Genomic DNA, 16671 nt, shown 5'->3' with positions numbered 1-16671 from the left:
GTTAGTCTTAAATCTAATGGACTGCTGATTTAAACTGACTGCCAGGAGGAGTCTTTGCAACTAATTACAGCAGCAATCAGCTTAATATTTGGAGATTGTCTTTCTTTCAGTGCGGCACTGCTTAGCCAGCAGCTGATGGCACAGGGTGTGGGATGGGTGCAGGCCAGGCAGTGTGAGGGATGTGCTTCCTCCCTGGGAGGAGTGCCAGAAACGTGTCCTGCTGCAGGGATGGTGGGGCAGGGTCCAGGCCAGGCCACCTGGGACTATCAAGGCCAAGGGATCACAAGTGTCTTAAGTCCTCTTCTACCGGGTAGAGTCAGGCTTGCATAAGCCCTTGTTAGAAGACCACCTCTAAGTGTCCTAGCTCAGAATTTCTGCTGAGATAAGTCTTTTGGATGTTCATGCTCAAATGGGATTGCACCCCAAAGCCATAACACCTCCTGGATTCTGGATTGTGTTCGGGGTGGCATGAAGCAAACCTGTGAAGGTGAGAGCACATCAGCAGCTCTCTGAACCTCGTTGCAGTAGGTGGCCATCTTCTTGTTGAGCAGGAACAGTCCAAACGGGCATTTCCACACTGATGGAAACCTGGGGACAGAACTGAGCCTGTGGGCCAGCTTCACCCAGACATCATTCCACCTGGGAGTACCCAAAGGTGTTCCTAGATGTGAGAGCGCAGCCCTCTGCAGTCACTCCCTCCAGCCTGGGCACAGATGTCTCTATCAGAGCATGGATATCCCCAACTGGAAAACCAAATCCCAAGGGATGGGAAGGCACGTGCTGAGTTTTCTGAAGGGGGCAGATTGTTGCTTCCGTCAGTCGTGTTCTGCTGTCGAATTGTGAGAGAGCAGCTGTGTGCTCCAGCATAACTGGGTTGGGAAGCATCCTGAGCCCTGCAGAATGAGAGGTGATGTGGTTAAAATTCCCACGGTTCCTGGGATTGATGCAGAGCAACTTTTCATTTTCTGTCTTGTTTTTATATGTATGATGAAGTAAAATTAGACTCTAGAAGGGCAATGCGGTCAGCCAAAGTGCCATCTCTTCCTCAAGAGCCTGCCGTGGGTGTTCCTTACTGTTGTGCTCTGATTTGACTTTGATGTGCCAATTTTCAGCTGATGAATAATTGTCTGTGCTGATAACTTGGGGAGTCAAGTGCAGTGTGGCAGTGCTCTGTGAATGGCAGATTTGGTTTCTGCAGCGTGGGGTATCTGATTTATGACTTCCATTCCAGTCAGTAAACTTGTCGATTAGCTGCATTTGAAAAGTGATTTTGATTAGTGCAATCAGTAAACAGAAAATCTCGTCTTTGATTGCCACACTGATTAGATAAATTGTTACTTGAGGAGCTGCTAGATAAGGCAGTTTATTTGGCCTTATAGCTCTAGGAAATGCCTAAGTTTTGAAGACTAAAGAAAAATATTAATTGTCGTTTCTTCTCTGCTTTTGTACCTTTTTGAAGTGCAATTCACTGCTCCCAGCTTTTTCCCTTCAAAGATTTTTCTTCTCTGTCAGAGCCACACAAATGAATAGTAATAAGGTGGCTTTCAATGTTCCTGTGGTATTTTGTTAAATGCTTTCTTAAACCCTTTTCTAGAGCCGCAGAGATGATGTGGCTACAGTAGGAGAGCTGGGTCCGTCCTAGTTTGGATGGAAAGCGGTTGGTTAAACAGGGTGTGGGGTTTTAACTGGCCCTTGAGCAGGGGAAACACTGTACTGGGGGTGAGACCAGCACCATTGCAGGGGTTTCTCACTGGAACACTGTTTGACCCTGGCAGTGGGGTGGCAAACGTGTTAATAAACCTCAATTAAATGGTAACACTCTGACCTGAGGGGGAGCACATCGGTCTGGGCATTGGGCCGATACTTGGGGTTTTGCCAAGCTCAGCCTGCTCAGAGAAGGGCAGGGGCAGCATCCCCCTTATTCCCCATGGAATATAGCTTGGTTTGCTTTTTTTCTGAAAGTTTGTGTCTGCTGTGAAGCAGGAGGAGACTGAGGTGGGTGACCTGCAGGTCTGGTTATGGAGACAGTGCCAAGCCTGGCCCCCGTCCCTGAGACTGCTTTTAGAAGAGTGCAGTTCTGATGTGTTGCCTGTATTTTGGAATTATTAGAAATAAAAAGCTTGTCTAGGGTATTTTTGGATTGAGAGCAGTAACACACTTCAGCTTACCGATTTATTTTAATTTTTAGCAATTCCTTCTTTGTCTTTTTCTCTCTGTTTTTTAAAGCTTCACTTTAACATGGTGTCGGAATAGCTCGCTTTCCCCAGTGTAGCTGAGGACAGCATTATGGGCCTGGGTTTTCTTGTGCTCCAAAGCAAACACAGCACCACTGCAGCATCCTGTTAGGACAGCCTGTTTACACATGCAAAAGTGCTTGTAATTCACAGTGTGGAAGCACCACATACCCATCCATAGTCCATGGGATGCTCCAGCCTGGTGACAGTGCACATGGAATCCCCAGTTATACCTGATTATGAGCATTGGGTGGTAACAGCAGGTGTGTCTGTGTGTGTGGGGCGGGGGGGTGTCACCACCACGGCATGTGTAAGGTGTTGGGGCCTCGTGTGGTGCTCAGTAAACATGTAGCAGGCAGTGTGTGTCCCTGCAGTGCCTGGCTGGGCTCTCAGGCCAGGAGGGTTTCCCTGGATGGAGCAGCACTGTCTGATGAAATGGTGCTGTCTTTGATGGGGGCTGCCCACAGCCTCCCCTGCTTGTTGGGGTACTGCCAGGAAAGGTCCCTGTCCAGGTCAGACCATTGGAGCCTGCTGACAGCCCACCCTTAGGAGAGAGGCGCAGGCTTTTCCTCTCACCATTTTGGGTTGGGTTGGGTTTTTCCTCCCTTTTTCTTTCAATGATTGCAGAGCTTCATTGTGCTTGAATACTGATGGTTTGAGAGGGCGTTCCTGCCCCTGTCACCATGCAGCCATTAGACAACTTCTGGAACCAGCTGTTGAAATTAGGTCACACTTAAACACCATTGAAAATAATCAGAGGTGTCACTGAAACTGGAGCTTTTGATTGATGCACAATCTGAGTGTTGTGGGCTGGCCGGGAGCTATTGATTAGCTGCTGCTTTTATCCTGTTTACTGACCAGTTTATTTGGAAGAACAACAACCGTTTAATTGCGTGTCCTGCTAAAGCAATGTTGGTACTGCTCAGCCTTTACAAAGGCTTAGTTTGGGTACAAGAAACAATTGAGAAGTGGGTGGTCTCTTTCACTGCTCTCTGAGCTGCAGTGCTGTTTCTCTGGCCAGGGTTTCACTCAGAAAGGTTTAATTCCCTCTGATCTTATCTGAGAGACCATTCATCATCATAATTATCTTAAATATAACTTTTAATATATGTATTTAAACATGAATAAGGTGGAACTGCTTGCTTTAGTGCACGCTCTGTTGCTCTCCTAGTTTGCTTTAGAGAATAACTTAGCCTGATCAGAGGGAAACTGCCACTCAAGCACTCAGTACTTGCTGCTCATGTGATGATGGCACATGTGTGTATCTGTATCTTTTCATATTGCGTAATGATGGTGAATGCAGTGATTAAAGTCTTCAGCTCTTACAGTAATGAAGCTTTGCATCTTTAAAAGTTCCAGAAAACAGATACCTTTGAGGTGTCTGGTCAGTAATCAGTGCTAGTTCTAGTAATTAAAATTCATTCTTTTTATAACTTGAAGCTTATTGGAGATACTAGCGAAAAAACTTAAATACATATAAAAATTGCTTTTTTATTAATGAAGACTGAGCTTGCCACTGATGGATGTGGCCAAAATCAGCAGTGGGAGCCAGTGCCTGGGTGGGATGTGTCTGGTAGTACATCCAGATTGAGCTTTTCTGCCGGATCCTCACTCTTTTTCACTTTAACACTTTGTTTTGCCCTCTAGATCTTAGACCCCAGGAGTCGTGGCGAGGCCCTACACCCTTGTTTCAGCAGACGCCGCAGAGGTAAGGCAGGGTGGGGGGGTCAAAGTTGGGTAGAATCAGGTCCAGAGGCTGCACTCTGTTCTGCTGGGTTTCCACAGCTTCTTTCCCTTTTCCCCACTTTGTTTTGAACTTTGTTGTTTAAATTTGTTTAAATGATGCTGTACAACGGGGTTTGGGAGTTAATTAATGTCCATGATTTATTTATATTTTGGGGAGTGCTCTGTGTGGTGTTCACCCTTTAAAAGGCTGGAGCACTTTGTATTAAAAAAAGGAAGGCAAAAACACTTTCCATTAAAACTCCAGCTCCAAAATTAACTTTACTGTTGGCGCTTTGGTACCGTTCTTGGTTCTTTGGCCTTTATCTTATTGAAGCTTTTGAGATACTATGAAATTGAACACAGAGAGCTTAAAACTGCATTAGATTTTTGGACAGGCTAAACAAATTTCTTTTTAGGAGGGCTGTGGAGCTTAATGAGGCATAACTAATGGCGTTCCACTTTTATCATGTCTGTGCCGCAGCCGCGGCATTAGCACAGACCAGCCATTGATTCTTGCTACAAACCTCTTGAAGTCCTAATCAGCTTCTTTGGTACAAGTTTTTCAGGCCTGACAAGCCCATTGTAGGGCAGTGTCACTGTAGGTCAGTAGTTATTAGTTGCCACTGAAAACAGTTTCTTTAACTACTTAAGACTGGACTGAATTAAATGCAGAAGGGACTCAGGGAAGGATTATGGAATCTGCAGCCCAATAAGTGCCATCGAAGAGAAGGAATGTGACATGGTTTCATAATAAGGGATGTTTTGCGTGCGTTCCTCCCTTGATAGGTTGTACATCCTTAAGTCAGATGGACTTTATAAACTCCAGCCTACCTGTGCAAGCTATGAATAATGATATTTGTTTGTATTTATGGAGGAACTGGAGCCTCTGAGAGATCTTTTTGAAGTTTCTGCTCTGAGGCACAACTTTTTCTCCCTCTCCCCCCCCCCCTTTTTTTTTCTCTTAATTGCAAACATTGCCACTGAAGATATGAGCTTTGGGGGAATTTATTGAGCTCTCTGCAATCACGCTTTCCATGGCAACCGTTTTGATCCCTATTGAAATAAGCCGGGCTCCCTTGTCCTGTGCCACGTCAGCGTGGTGTACTGTGTTACAAACAAGGCTTGCCTTGCCAACTTCAGCATCACTTTGTCCACAGGAGCTGCTATTCCTACACCTTAAATCCAATTTATAGAGTACCAGTCTGAAGTGTGGCTGTGGGGCTGTAACCTGCCCTTACCTCTGTGGTGCTGCACTTGTGTCGTTGTACCAGGCTGCTGCTTGTTGCAGAGTGGAAGAGTTTCTCACTTCACACAAATGCTGGGAATTCAGTTTGTTTCTCACTTGAAACACACAATTTTTTGTCCCAAAGTTAATAACAGGCTGTCTCTCTGAGCAAAATCCTCTCAGGAGGTGACTGTGCCTGGCTTGTGCTAATACTTTCAGAAGTGACCGTGCACTGACAGTACTTCAGAGCACTTTTGCAGATAGATGGTGTTTGTGATTGGATCTGTAACCTGTCCTGCCCACTTCCAGTGTCCAGGTGTCAGCCTCACTATGCTCAGCTCCCCAGCTTGAGGAAACTGGTGTCCCCCAAGGTGACTTTAAATTGGAGATGTATCCTCTTCACCTAGAAAATAAGTAAGCTTGGAGAATGCTGTTCTAGCTTTGGAGTGGCAAGGGTGTGATGGCAGTGCTTTCCCTCCCTGATGGTGCTTTGCAGGGCCTCTGATGGGTTTGGAACATTGCTAGCCTGCAGTTTCTGAGATGTGTTTTTGAAAGGGAGTTGACATGGGAAACAGATCAGACAGGTGTTTAGGGCTGGTGCTGAGTTGCCTTATGGATGTGAGCGTGGAGACACAAGCAAAAGCTGAACCAGGCTTTATGCAGGACAAACACAGCTGAACCTGTTGGACTGATCCCCCCCCAGAGGTTTTTGGTTTCCCAGTTAATTCCCTGGGAGCTGCCAGTTTCCCAAACCACTATCCCCGTGGCTTCAGCTGCTCCAGCAGCAACAAGGTGCCAGCAGGGAGAGCAGTGAGGGTTTTCTGTTCTCCATCAGCTTTGCTCCTGGGAAGAAAGCACTTGTGGGAGAGGCCAGAGCTGCTCCAGCCTTTTCAGAAGAAGCGTGCTGGCAGGAGGTGCAATGTCCTTGTCTTGCATCATCAAGTAAGGGATAAGTGAGGAGCCCTGTCCACACCAGGGAAGCTCTGAGCCTCTGTGCCGTTTCAGGAATGGTGTATTGCAGTGGGGACTAACCTTGCCTGGATGCAGAAGAAAGCCCATAGCCTAAAGCTGCTTCTTCACAATCCCTGTGGTCTTGTCTCCTGCATCAGATTTCTTGCTTTTAAATGCAGTGATTCAATTTGGCATGCAGCAAGTAAGACAGAAGTGATGGATTGCCCTTCACAGAATCCCTAGGTTGGAAAAGATCATTGAGATCACCGAGTCCAACTGTACCTGTCTTCTACTAACCCATAGCACCTCATCTGCCTGTCTGTTAAACACACCCAGGGGTGGGGACTGAACCCCCTCCCTGGGCAGCCTGTTCCAGCACCTGATAACCCTTTTGGGAAAGAATTTTTTTCCTGATGGCTGATTTGACCCTGCCCTGGTGCAGCTTGAGCCCATTCCCCTTGTGCCATCACCTGTTGCTTGGGCAAAGAGACCATCTCCCACCTCTCTGCACCCTCCTGTCAGGTAACTGTAGGCAGAGATAAGGTCTCCCCTCAGCCTCCTCTTCTCCTTGACCAGGACACCTTTCAGCAGGTCTGTTTAGGCCCTGGGCTGTGCTGCTGGAAGTGGCAGAAGATGACTTCAGGGTGTCACCTTCAGTGCTGCTGCTGGGCTCTGTGCCAGGGGTTATAGTTCTGTTTCCTACTCAGCTTCCCGCCAACCAATGGAAACGTGTAGTCTGGTTAAACAAAGCCCTTTGCCAAACCTGCTGCTGGAAGAGGTTTCCAAAGAGGATGGCACATGGTGAGCTGTGCCTGTATGGCACTTCCCCAAGTTGTATGCTAGCTCTCCTGCCTGCATGTGCTCTAGTTGAAGCGTGAGCTGACCTAACTCTGGGCAGCTCCTCTGGGTAGCTTCGATGTGGACTTGTGTTCTGAGTGGTGCAGCTCTTTAGACATTACCTGTGAGGCCCAGCTTTGCTGTGCACAGATCTCCCCCTTGGGTACTTTGAATCCTCAGGTGATGCCTCTCCTAGATGAACGTGAAGGACCAGCGTTTCCCAGTTTCTGTCTTCCAGCGGCAGTCTGAAATTCTGTTTTCCAAGACTAGCTCTGTGCATGAAGAGCAGCAGAAAGGTGTCAGCTGCTTTCCTGGGCTTGGGGTCAGAAAATGCCTTGCAGCTGCTTTATTCTTTTCCCCCTTGTCCTGCTGAGTTCACGCCCAGGATGTGTAGAGCTTCTAATTGAAAGTCAACAATTTCAGTCTTCCAGTGGCCTCGAAGCCAAAACACCCCAATGTTGTAGTGATGTTAACCTGCTCCATTTGTTAAACACACCAACTTTTCAGGAAGTCAACTTCTTTTCTCAATGAACTTGTGTCAGACTTCCCGTTCCAGGCGTGTCTCAAGCGCTGGCCTGTGGCCATCGATCGCAGAGGGCGTTTAACACAAGCAGGCTGGCAAAGCTGTGGAGCCAGAGCCGCTGTTGGTGACACTCCCAGAGCTGGGGCTCTGTTTTCCTTAAGCAGCTCTTCCTGGAACATCCCTGTCTTCCAGGAGTGGGGGCTGTTAGTCCTCAAACCACCAGTCAAGAGGACTGTCACACTTATGACACTGATTCTGAGCATTGGGTCCCTGGAAATGTAGTGTGCTGTTATCTTTAAATGTGGTGTTGCTCTACCCCGTCAGTGATTTGGATGACATTGGGTGCTTCCTCTTGCCTTGGTAAAATTCGAGCAGGTTTGGATGCAGCCCCATGGAGCAGCTCTCCCACAGGCTACAGCGTGAAGCTACAAGCGGTGTGCATCCCAAGGGGGAAAGCCTTCACCCCCAAAACTGCTGTCTCACAGCTTGCTCTGCCCTGTATTGTACAGCTGGCTCTGCATCCTCCCACAGCCATGAAAGCCGTACCTCCTCTCTGATCTGCACGCGTGTAGCAGAGAGTCTCCCAGCCTCTGGGTAGGGTTCCCCCTCCAAGGGTGAAGCCCTGCCAATTTACTCCAGCAGATCTAGGCAGAAGCTCTTTGAAAGTTACTCTGCACATCCTCAGCAGGTAACTGAGACATGGGGCTCACACTCCCTGCTAGCCTGTCACACACTGTTCAACCAACTCTCTTGCGCAGGGCTCAGGAGAGATTAACCATCTCTCCTACCCAATGCTTTTTCCCTTACAGCAATATCTTGTACCACAAAACAAACAGAATTCCCAGTGGGTAAGGAATTCATACCCTTAGCCCTGCCCAGCTTTAAAGGCTGGATCATGGCTATATCATTTTTCTAAATATTTTTAATTGAACAATGATTCCATGTATTATACCTGTTGCTTTATAATTGTAACGTTAGAATAGGTACTTGAAGGCAATTAAAACATTTCTTGCTGCTAGTAATCTGGGATGGCAAACTAGGTTGTAATGGATGTTGAATTTGCGTTCCCATATAAACTGTACACCAAATGTCAGTCAGCCCGTGCCAATTAGTGCTTATGTTGCTAGGTCACCGTGGTCAATTGAAAACGGCATCAATAGAACTTGAAAAGGTTTCTTCCCGATCAGACCTTCTGACATATTGAGCAGAATAATGGATGGGAAAAAGCAGCCAAGGCCCCTACCCTAGATTCAGAATACTCGCAGTAAGAATTCATTTGCAACCTGCAATTAAGCAGGAAGAATGGACTCCCAGAAAGAGTCTGGACATTTAGAAAAGAAAGCCCCATTCTCCCGTGTTTACTCTTGCTTGGTGTGTTACATGTAGCCAACTGGGTGATATCTGGGGCTTAGTCTACACTCAGGATCGGTGCAGATGAACCAGCAAGTTTGCCCTGGAATAAAAAGATGGCCAGAACCCTTTTGAGGAGTTAAAGCCTCTCATTTGTGAAACTGAATCTGCTGCTCACAGTAGTACCTGCTGGGGTAGCATTGGAGCTGCGGGGAAGCAGGAAGCACACGTGGCCTTTTTGTAGGACAGCCTTGGGAGATTTCTTCCTCCCCCCCATTCACCTCTAACAACCTGGCCATCAGTGGTACCACCACAGGCAGAGCTGGGTGTGAGGGTGCTAACTGAGGAAAAGTGAATCATTTAATACATGAGACTATAGAAATTTAGGACCTGTGGAGTGCTCCTCTCCCCAGGAGCCCAGCTCATCCTGCTGTGTGTTTCTTCTGTACACAGGACTGCCGGGGCTGCTCCTCTTCTTGCCTGGAACCGCATGCTGCAGTCCCAGAACCAGTACCAGCCCAGTCAGTACCAGGGGCTGGGTGGACCCATGAGTTACCCGCAGAGACCTGAAGATCGGATGGACAGGGGAAGACAGGTATGGAAACCTTGCTCTGTTTCACATGTGTAGTTCCCCTCACAAGTAAGGCTTCTTCCACACATGGCCGTGGGGAGTGAAGTCATTGTAGGTGGGCATTCCTGAGCCCATTTTAGCCCAGTGAAAGCACCAGCAGGTAAGCTTCCCAGCCTTGTCCAGCCCCTCCATGCCTACCCTGGCAGAAGCCCGTGCCATGACCGTGCCACTGCTGCTTCTCTGCAAAGGTAGATCCAACGTCCTACCGAGTCACACTCTTCTTGCAGCCTGGGAAAATGCAGGTATTTCAAACAGAGTCTTCCTCTCCTGTAAGGAAATCTCTCAGCTACACATTTTGGGGATGGGAAGGGCTTCTCCCTGCTGTGTTTGCAACGTAAAGTCTTCATCAAGTTTTCCCCTTGAATGTTTATTAGCTGAAAAACTACTTAAATGCGAGTGGTGGATTCTAGCAGTCAGAGAAGTGGATATATCTGGGAAAGTACACGTGAGAAGAGCTTTGTGTGGTTAGGTGAGAGCAAGGGAAAGTGACAGGGGAGCCTCAGCCGAAATTAGAGGTGACTTTGTCACCGGTTTATGAAAATGCCACAGAATAAAAAAGGTCCTTGAAAGCAGCAGATGATTTTGACAACGTGGTTATTCCATGTGTGCATGCTCCCAGTGAAAACAAAACCTGCATGTGCTCTTGTGCAGGAGATGGGGTTGTTTACAGTGTTGTGTATTAGCTGAAAATACTTTTCAGGTGTCTATACTCAGCTCCCAAGCTCTGCTGCTGTTTAGGTAAATCAGAGCTAATACCCAGCCATGGGAAGGTGGAAGGTTATTGGCCAGGGTGGGGGAAGAGAGGGAAGTGCTTAGCTGCTTAACAGCACTGGTTCCCAGTCCTCTGTGTGGAAACTAAGGCACAGACTGCTGGAAATCTGCCTTCTGATGGGACCTGGTTCAGCCACCTCTCCTAAACATGCTCCAGGCAAGCCCCTGTTCAGTGCTCGCTCTGGGTTTGACTTGGTTTCCCGTGTGTCACACCGCACAAAGGCAGTCCTGTTGGGTCCCCATGCCATTGGCATGCAGTGATTGTTCATGATGGTGTACATCCTGTCCTGCAGCATGTGCCTTGCAGCGTGGGCCAGGCCCTTGGTGGGTACTAGGGACCCCAGGTCCGACCCATGGAGTCGGTAACGCCGCACGGCACAGCACGAGTCACCCTGCAGCACTTGGACACTTCACTGATGCTTTGTCTGCTCTCTGCCTCTCCCCTGCCCCGCTCAGGCGATGCAGGGAGTGCTCCCTGCAGCACCCACCTCTGCCCCGTGCCCTTGTTAGGCTGGGGGTGCCGAGGCCCAGTAGAACCAGTACTGTCAAACCACGTCTGTGAGAGAAGAGCCTTTGGGCTTTGCTGGGGGGAAGCTTTGTGTGCAGAGCGCCGTGTTCTTCTCTGGCTTAGCTTGCTGGGACCCAAGCCTGGCAGAAACATGCCTCTGAGCTGCTAATACCGTGCTCAGCATTGTCTGCCGGCCACGGGATTACAGGGCGCTGCTGAAAGGATCTATAGCCAGCGAGCAGCCTGCCCCAGCGCTCCCAACTCTTCAACTCCTGTTCTGCTGAGCCTCGTTAGCAGCAGTGACATTCCCTTCTCCCCCCGGCCCCCGACTCCAACCCTCAAGCTGGTTTAGTGCAGAGGAGGCTTTTGGGTTTGGAGGAAGAATTGTCTTCAGCTCATTCAGTTTGTCATACTGTTGGTGTGGGGAGAAACGGGGAAAAGGCAAGTGTATCACTGTGCTCTCTGGCTCCAGGTAGAGAGGGGAGGCACTGCCAGGACAAAGCCTTCCAGCAGCGTGGTTTTGGCTATAAGCAAGACTAGAAGGCATGGGTTACAATCACATTAGGCTTCATGGGGAGACAGCAGGGCTTGAATCCTCAGGCAGTCCCCAGCGCTGGGGCTCGGACTTTTTTGGAAAGCTCTCTCAAATTTGGGTGAGTTTCCCCTGTTGTGTTACCCAAACACTGGAGACAAAGGGATACGTACATCACTGCACTCATCCGGAACAGAGGCTGCTGTAATAGCCTCAGGAAACCAGGAGAGGGTTTTGATGCTGGGGAAGTCTGGGTGGGATTTAATTAGGGCTGGGAAATAGATACTTGAACAAAGTCTGCGTGCTGCACCATGCTCTGCGCTGCCCTTTATCCCGGGTAGTGCCGGTGCACAGTACGTTTGCAGAGGGAATCGGTGCTGAAACTTGTTCCTTCCCGATCTTAAACCTTCATGTGTAACAGCTACAGCTGGAATCATGAGGGTAAATGGGAATTGTATTCCAGAACCAGCGGCAGAGTGGACTCAGGGAGGGCAAATCCCCCTTGGCAAGCCAAGCTGTACCTCGGGGGTCTGGGAGCACCGTGGCCATCGGCAGCCGGGCAGTGATGGAAAACCTCCAGCCCTCTCCAGGCTGATGAGTAGGAGCCGATTGCTGCTAGTGCCAATGCAGCCCTGCCCAGAGCCTAACTCCCCTGTCCCTGGTGCAGGACATGCCTGCTGGATGGGAACACAGAGTTAAACTGGGCGGTGGCAGCCGCTTTACTGGTGTTACCATCCGTGGGGGTTATTAAGGACAAACCTTTCAGCTCACGTGAATTGGCTTCCTTAAAAAAAACCCTTGGCGGTCATGTTGCTTTCCAGCAGGTCTTCATCTCCTTTTAAATGTTTATTTTCTTTTTTTATCTTCTTTTTTTGTGCCGTTATTAAATGAACTTTCAGATGCCATTATTTCCTCGGGGCCAGCAGCACTGGAGGGAAATTAGAAGCTACCTTAAAGGGTTTCGGGTGCAAACCCAATAATTGAATCCAGCATTGCTGCCTGTAAATTTCAAAGCTTTAAAGCCTTGAAAAGGGATTCAAGTGGAAGTGGTGACACGTAGCAGCATAAATAATTATCTTTGGTCCCTTTCACCTCTGAATTCTTCTTTTGCGGCGTGCAGAACGTGGTCTGAAGAGGTTAATAAACGCGCCGCTACAAAGCGCTGCCAAAATTACCCCCACTGCCATGGATATGGGTTGTTCTGCTACAGTGGGTGTTTGCTGGGGTCTTCCAGCCGGCCTGGAAAGCTGGAGAATAAACTCCATCGCCTTGTGCAGGTGTCTGAGGCTTTTATTTTATAACCAGTAGTAATATTCTGCCTGGACAATCACCTTGTGCAGCACGGAATAGTCTCCTGCACAGGATGGAACCCGAGTGGGTTTTGTTTTCAGGGACAGAGTCAACTTGTTTCCTTTTTTTTTTTTAATTATTTTTTTAATCAATTGCAAATCAAAACAGAGACCAAGCATGAAGCCTTCCTGGCAGCAGAAGCGGTGTGCTCTCCCAGAGCCTTTAAAACCAGGGTGTGACAGACTGGCCTATGGTGGGAACACCGTTCTCCAGCCTGGCAGCAGCTGCTGAGCCACCCTCACAGTAACGGGTTCACCCACTGCCTCTTCTTGTAAGACAGGGCAAGGCTGGATTTCTCTTTGAAAAGAGAAGGCGAGCCACTCTTCCCCTCCCCACCAAAAAAGCTCCGAGCCCTCGGAGCAGAGACAAAGCCCTGTGGCTGCTGGTAGCACCTTGTGTTTAATTCATTCCCTGGTCTCTGCAGTGTTTCAGACTGTGAAATAATTTTATATGTTTCAAGGGGACTTTGTGGTGTTTTCCAAGAGATTTCTCACCAGATAGCTGATGTGTGGAATGCCTCATCTCAATTTAAATACAAAAACCTACCGAATTTGCAGTGATTTTTTTCAGGGTGGTATTTAAGAATCATTCACCTGTTCAAAATTAATGGGTGCTGGAAAATGCTGCTGCTCTAATGATTTCTTTCTTTCCTCCCTTAAAACACTTCTCTGTTAAAACACCCGCCTTGCTTCAGCGTAGGATTGCTGGCAGCCAAAGCAGAAAGCTGGTACTCAAAGGAAATATTTTATTTTACTTAAAAAAAAAAAAAAACCTAAACCTGACTAATCCTGCCAGCGGTGCACAGGCATTGCCCTGCTCCACTCCATCCTTGGTCCCCAGGAAGGACTTTCACTGCCTCACTGCCTGCTGGGCACCCCAGACTGTAGAGCCCGTGTTTCTGTGGGAATTAATCTGCCTTTCAGAGCCACCCTCCAGGTGTGTGTGGCTCTCACACGAAGTGTGCCCCTCTGCTCCCCGCACCGCTGAGGTAATACAGCTCCTCCTTGGGCAGTTGCTCTCCGTTTTAGGAGCAGTACAGTGAGAAGCCGAGGCCAGCACTGTATGGAACAGCTCTCCACTGTGAGCAGTCAAAGCTCCCATTTTCAGGGGAGCATCCCTAAAGCACCCTTGGAGACATCCAGCCCTGCCTGTGGTACCTTGGCGGTGCGAAGGATGTGTTGTTTCATTGTCGGGTGGCGCCTGAAGCTTGCCAGGCTTGTTTGCTGTGATGTTAATCTCAAAAATAAACCCTTGCTTTTGTTTGTTTGTTCATAGGCATACGGCCCCGGGAGGCCCTACCCGCTGCCACCTCCCTCCGGAAGATACAGCTGGAATTAGCTCCTGGCTCAGGGTTGGGGTTGGGGGTGTTTTTTAATCTATAGAAAGCGGTCGGGTTTGGGGTTTATTATTTGGGGAAGGGGAAAGAATGAAATCCTGAAGAAATGTCCCTGTAGTTTTTAAACTATGATACTTGTTTTAAATGTGCACATTTCTTACTGAACTGGTGATTTATTTTGTGAGGGGGGGGCTCTGTCACTTGGAAATAGCCTATTCCAGAGGGCGAGCGGCTCAGCTCGCCTCGCTAATTTGCCCATCAGACGCTCGATGAGGTAGGAGTGCTGTTTTGTCTTTACTACGTATCCAAGCTGTGCTTTAGCTGTGCCTGTCAATCTGAACTCCAAACATCCTTTGCTCCACACATAAGAGCCTGAAAACAGACACGGAGTTTTAAAGAGTCCATAGAAATGGGATTTTATTAACTCTTGGGGTGGACGCAGCAGGCAGCCCGCGGAGCACAGTGTTTAAAGACATGTCTGCCGGTATTCCTTCTCAGATGCTTCCTTGGATTTCTCACAGAGAGAGATTTCTTCTTTTCTTTCTATTTTTTTTTTTGTTTATTTCCCTTTTGGACATGAAATGTTTTACTTCCAACTTCTACAACTTTTGTGCCTGTTTATGACTTGGTTGCTGTAAGATAACCGAGCGCGGGAGGTGTACGTGTCTGTTTTGATATCTAATTTAAAATAGCTGCACAGTGCAGAGTTCCCATCCGTTTTTAGCACACTTTCTTAGGGGTTTTCCATGTGAGTGTACCAAAACAGTAAATATTTTTATTTGCTTTATAAAGTGGCTTTTCAAATTCTGAGCAGTATCGAGTGATTTACTTTCCCCCCACTCCTCCACCCCCTGCACCCCTCTGCATCCTCTCTCCGTACCTTTATGCCCACAGCGCTATTAATTTCTTGGGAAGGAAATCCCCCCCAGCCTCTACCATGGCATTGAAAAAGCTTTGTTTAATCAAAAAAAAAAGGTAAAAGAAGAGCATCCAGTTAACGGAGCGGCCCCAGTGCCAGTGTGACATCCTTCCCTGGTGCCCACCTTGAGCTGTTCCCTGTATCCCCCACATCACCCAACGTCAAAACTTTGCTCTCCCTCCATGCTGCTGTGAGCAGGTTTTTCAGCCCCTTCCTCCGAGGTGCAGGGGGGGAAAAAAGACCAGACCCCTGCAACCTTGGGAGGAAGAAATCCTGCAACTGGATTCATTATTTCTCAAGTGATTGAGGGTGGAGCAGAGTCCTTCATTGTAATGCAAAGAGTTGTGGTCCTGGGGAAGCGCTACCGGCCCTGCCAATGGCCTTCTCCCTCGGCAGGGAAAATATTTGGGGCTCAAAAAAGGAAAAAAAAAAGAGTAATTTTGCTTTTGGAGCGGCACAAAACCAGCCGGGAAACAGGAATTTTCATGCAAATGCGGTGGTCGAGTGTGAGGCTGGAGGAAGGAGCAGGGAGCTCGTCCTTGTGCTGCCGCAGGTACCCTCTGCTCCCCAGGATGAACCTGGGCTGCGAATGGGCTTTTGTCCCTTGCTCCCCGCGTTTCGGGGCTGAGGCTGCAGAAACGGGACTGAAAAAGCATTCTGGGGGGCTGCTTTGGGATGGGCTTGTCCCTGCCCCTTCCCCCTGCCCAGCTCTTCTCTCCCGTAGCTGACAGCCGTGAGTCTCAGTTCTGGCTGGTGTTTGAGCGCAGCCGGCCCTCGGCCGCAGGGGATGCAGTGCCCACCCGGACCCTCGGAGCAACGTGCTTGGCCAGGACCTTTGGGTCCTCTACACCGTCACACCAGGGTGGGATGCAGGGCCCGACCGTGGAGCATCACACCTCCGCTGACCACTTGCTCCGGCTGCCTGCTGTCCCCTGCCCAGGCAGGGGGCCCTGCTGCTGCCCCGCGGGGTTTGGGTGGCCCTTGGGCGGCACAGGATCCCCGCGGCGGTGCTGGGGCCACTCTGCCCCTCTCCGTGCGCGTTTTTCAAGCCGGAGCCGAGCCTGAAGCCTCCCGCCTTGCCTCACCAGGACTGGAGGGATTCTCAGGCCCAGGGCCGGTCCCCGTGGGAGCCCAGCGATGGGAGAGGGGAGAGCCGCGGGGGTCTCTGTGCATCGCCCTGTCCCCCGAGGGAGCGGTCCCTGTCTGGCAGCGGTCGGGAAGGGACCGGTGGGGATCCCCGCCGCTTCTGCTACCCGCCCCCTGGGACGGCTCTAGGGGCCGGTCGCCGGCCCCAAATCCGTTTGGGTTCGGGTTTGGGGGGCTTTCCCCGTCCCAGAATCGTTCCTTCACGGTGCGACCGGGTGCGGCGCGGAGCCGCGGCCGTGCCCGAGATTGGGCCGGGGGGACCCCCGGAAGAGGCCGGGGTTCAGCGGACCCCCCAAGGACGGCGGAGCCGGGAAGGGAGGCGGGGGGCGCGGAAAGAAATCCTCTGAGCGGCTGGGAGGGAGGTGGAGAAACGGGGCTCGGGGGTCTTCCAGGGGCGGCCGAACCGCAGCCGTGCGCACACTGACAACGAAGCAGCCGGCTCTTGAGAACAACGCTTCCTTTTATTGTTAAAAACTAACAATAATAAAATTAAAACAACAACAAAACAAAAATAAAATTAAAAGAAAGGGAAAATTGCCGAGAAGCCCCGAGATGCGCTTCCCGCTCGCTGGGTTTCCTCGGGGATGAGCCCCGATCCGTCCCGCCGGTCTCCGCCGTCGTTCCTCCTCCGCC

The 16671-nt window shown here is 49.7% G+C and overlaps 1 protein-coding gene across 1 annotated transcript in view; it reads left to right on the top strand.

The window, feature by feature from the left end:
• The window catches only part of XRN2 (5'-3' exoribonuclease 2), a gene marked incomplete at its 5' end in the record, with an annotated part of 49083 nt that extends 34303 nt beyond the window's left edge, over positions 1-14780 (top strand). Inside the window, 7 exon segments of the mRNA XM_084261145.1 lie at positions 3882-3942; positions 9299-9440; positions 13913-13972; positions 13976-14001; positions 14252-14291; positions 14293-14328; positions 14331-14780. Coding sequence (XP_084117271.1) covers positions 3882-3942; positions 9299-9440; positions 13913-13972; positions 13976-14001; positions 14252-14291; positions 14293-14328; positions 14331-14369 — 404 coding nt within the window. The 3' untranslated portion in view covers positions 14370-14780.
• Positions 14781-16671: the final 1891 nt, after the last annotated feature.

Source organism: Gallinula chloropus, assembly GCF_964237585.1.
Source record: "Gallinula chloropus genome assembly, chromosome: 3".
Classification (NCBI taxonomy): domain Eukaryota; kingdom Metazoa; phylum Chordata; class Aves; order Gruiformes; family Rallidae; genus Gallinula; species Gallinula chloropus.
This window is presented reverse-complemented; position numbering and strand designations above follow the sequence as displayed.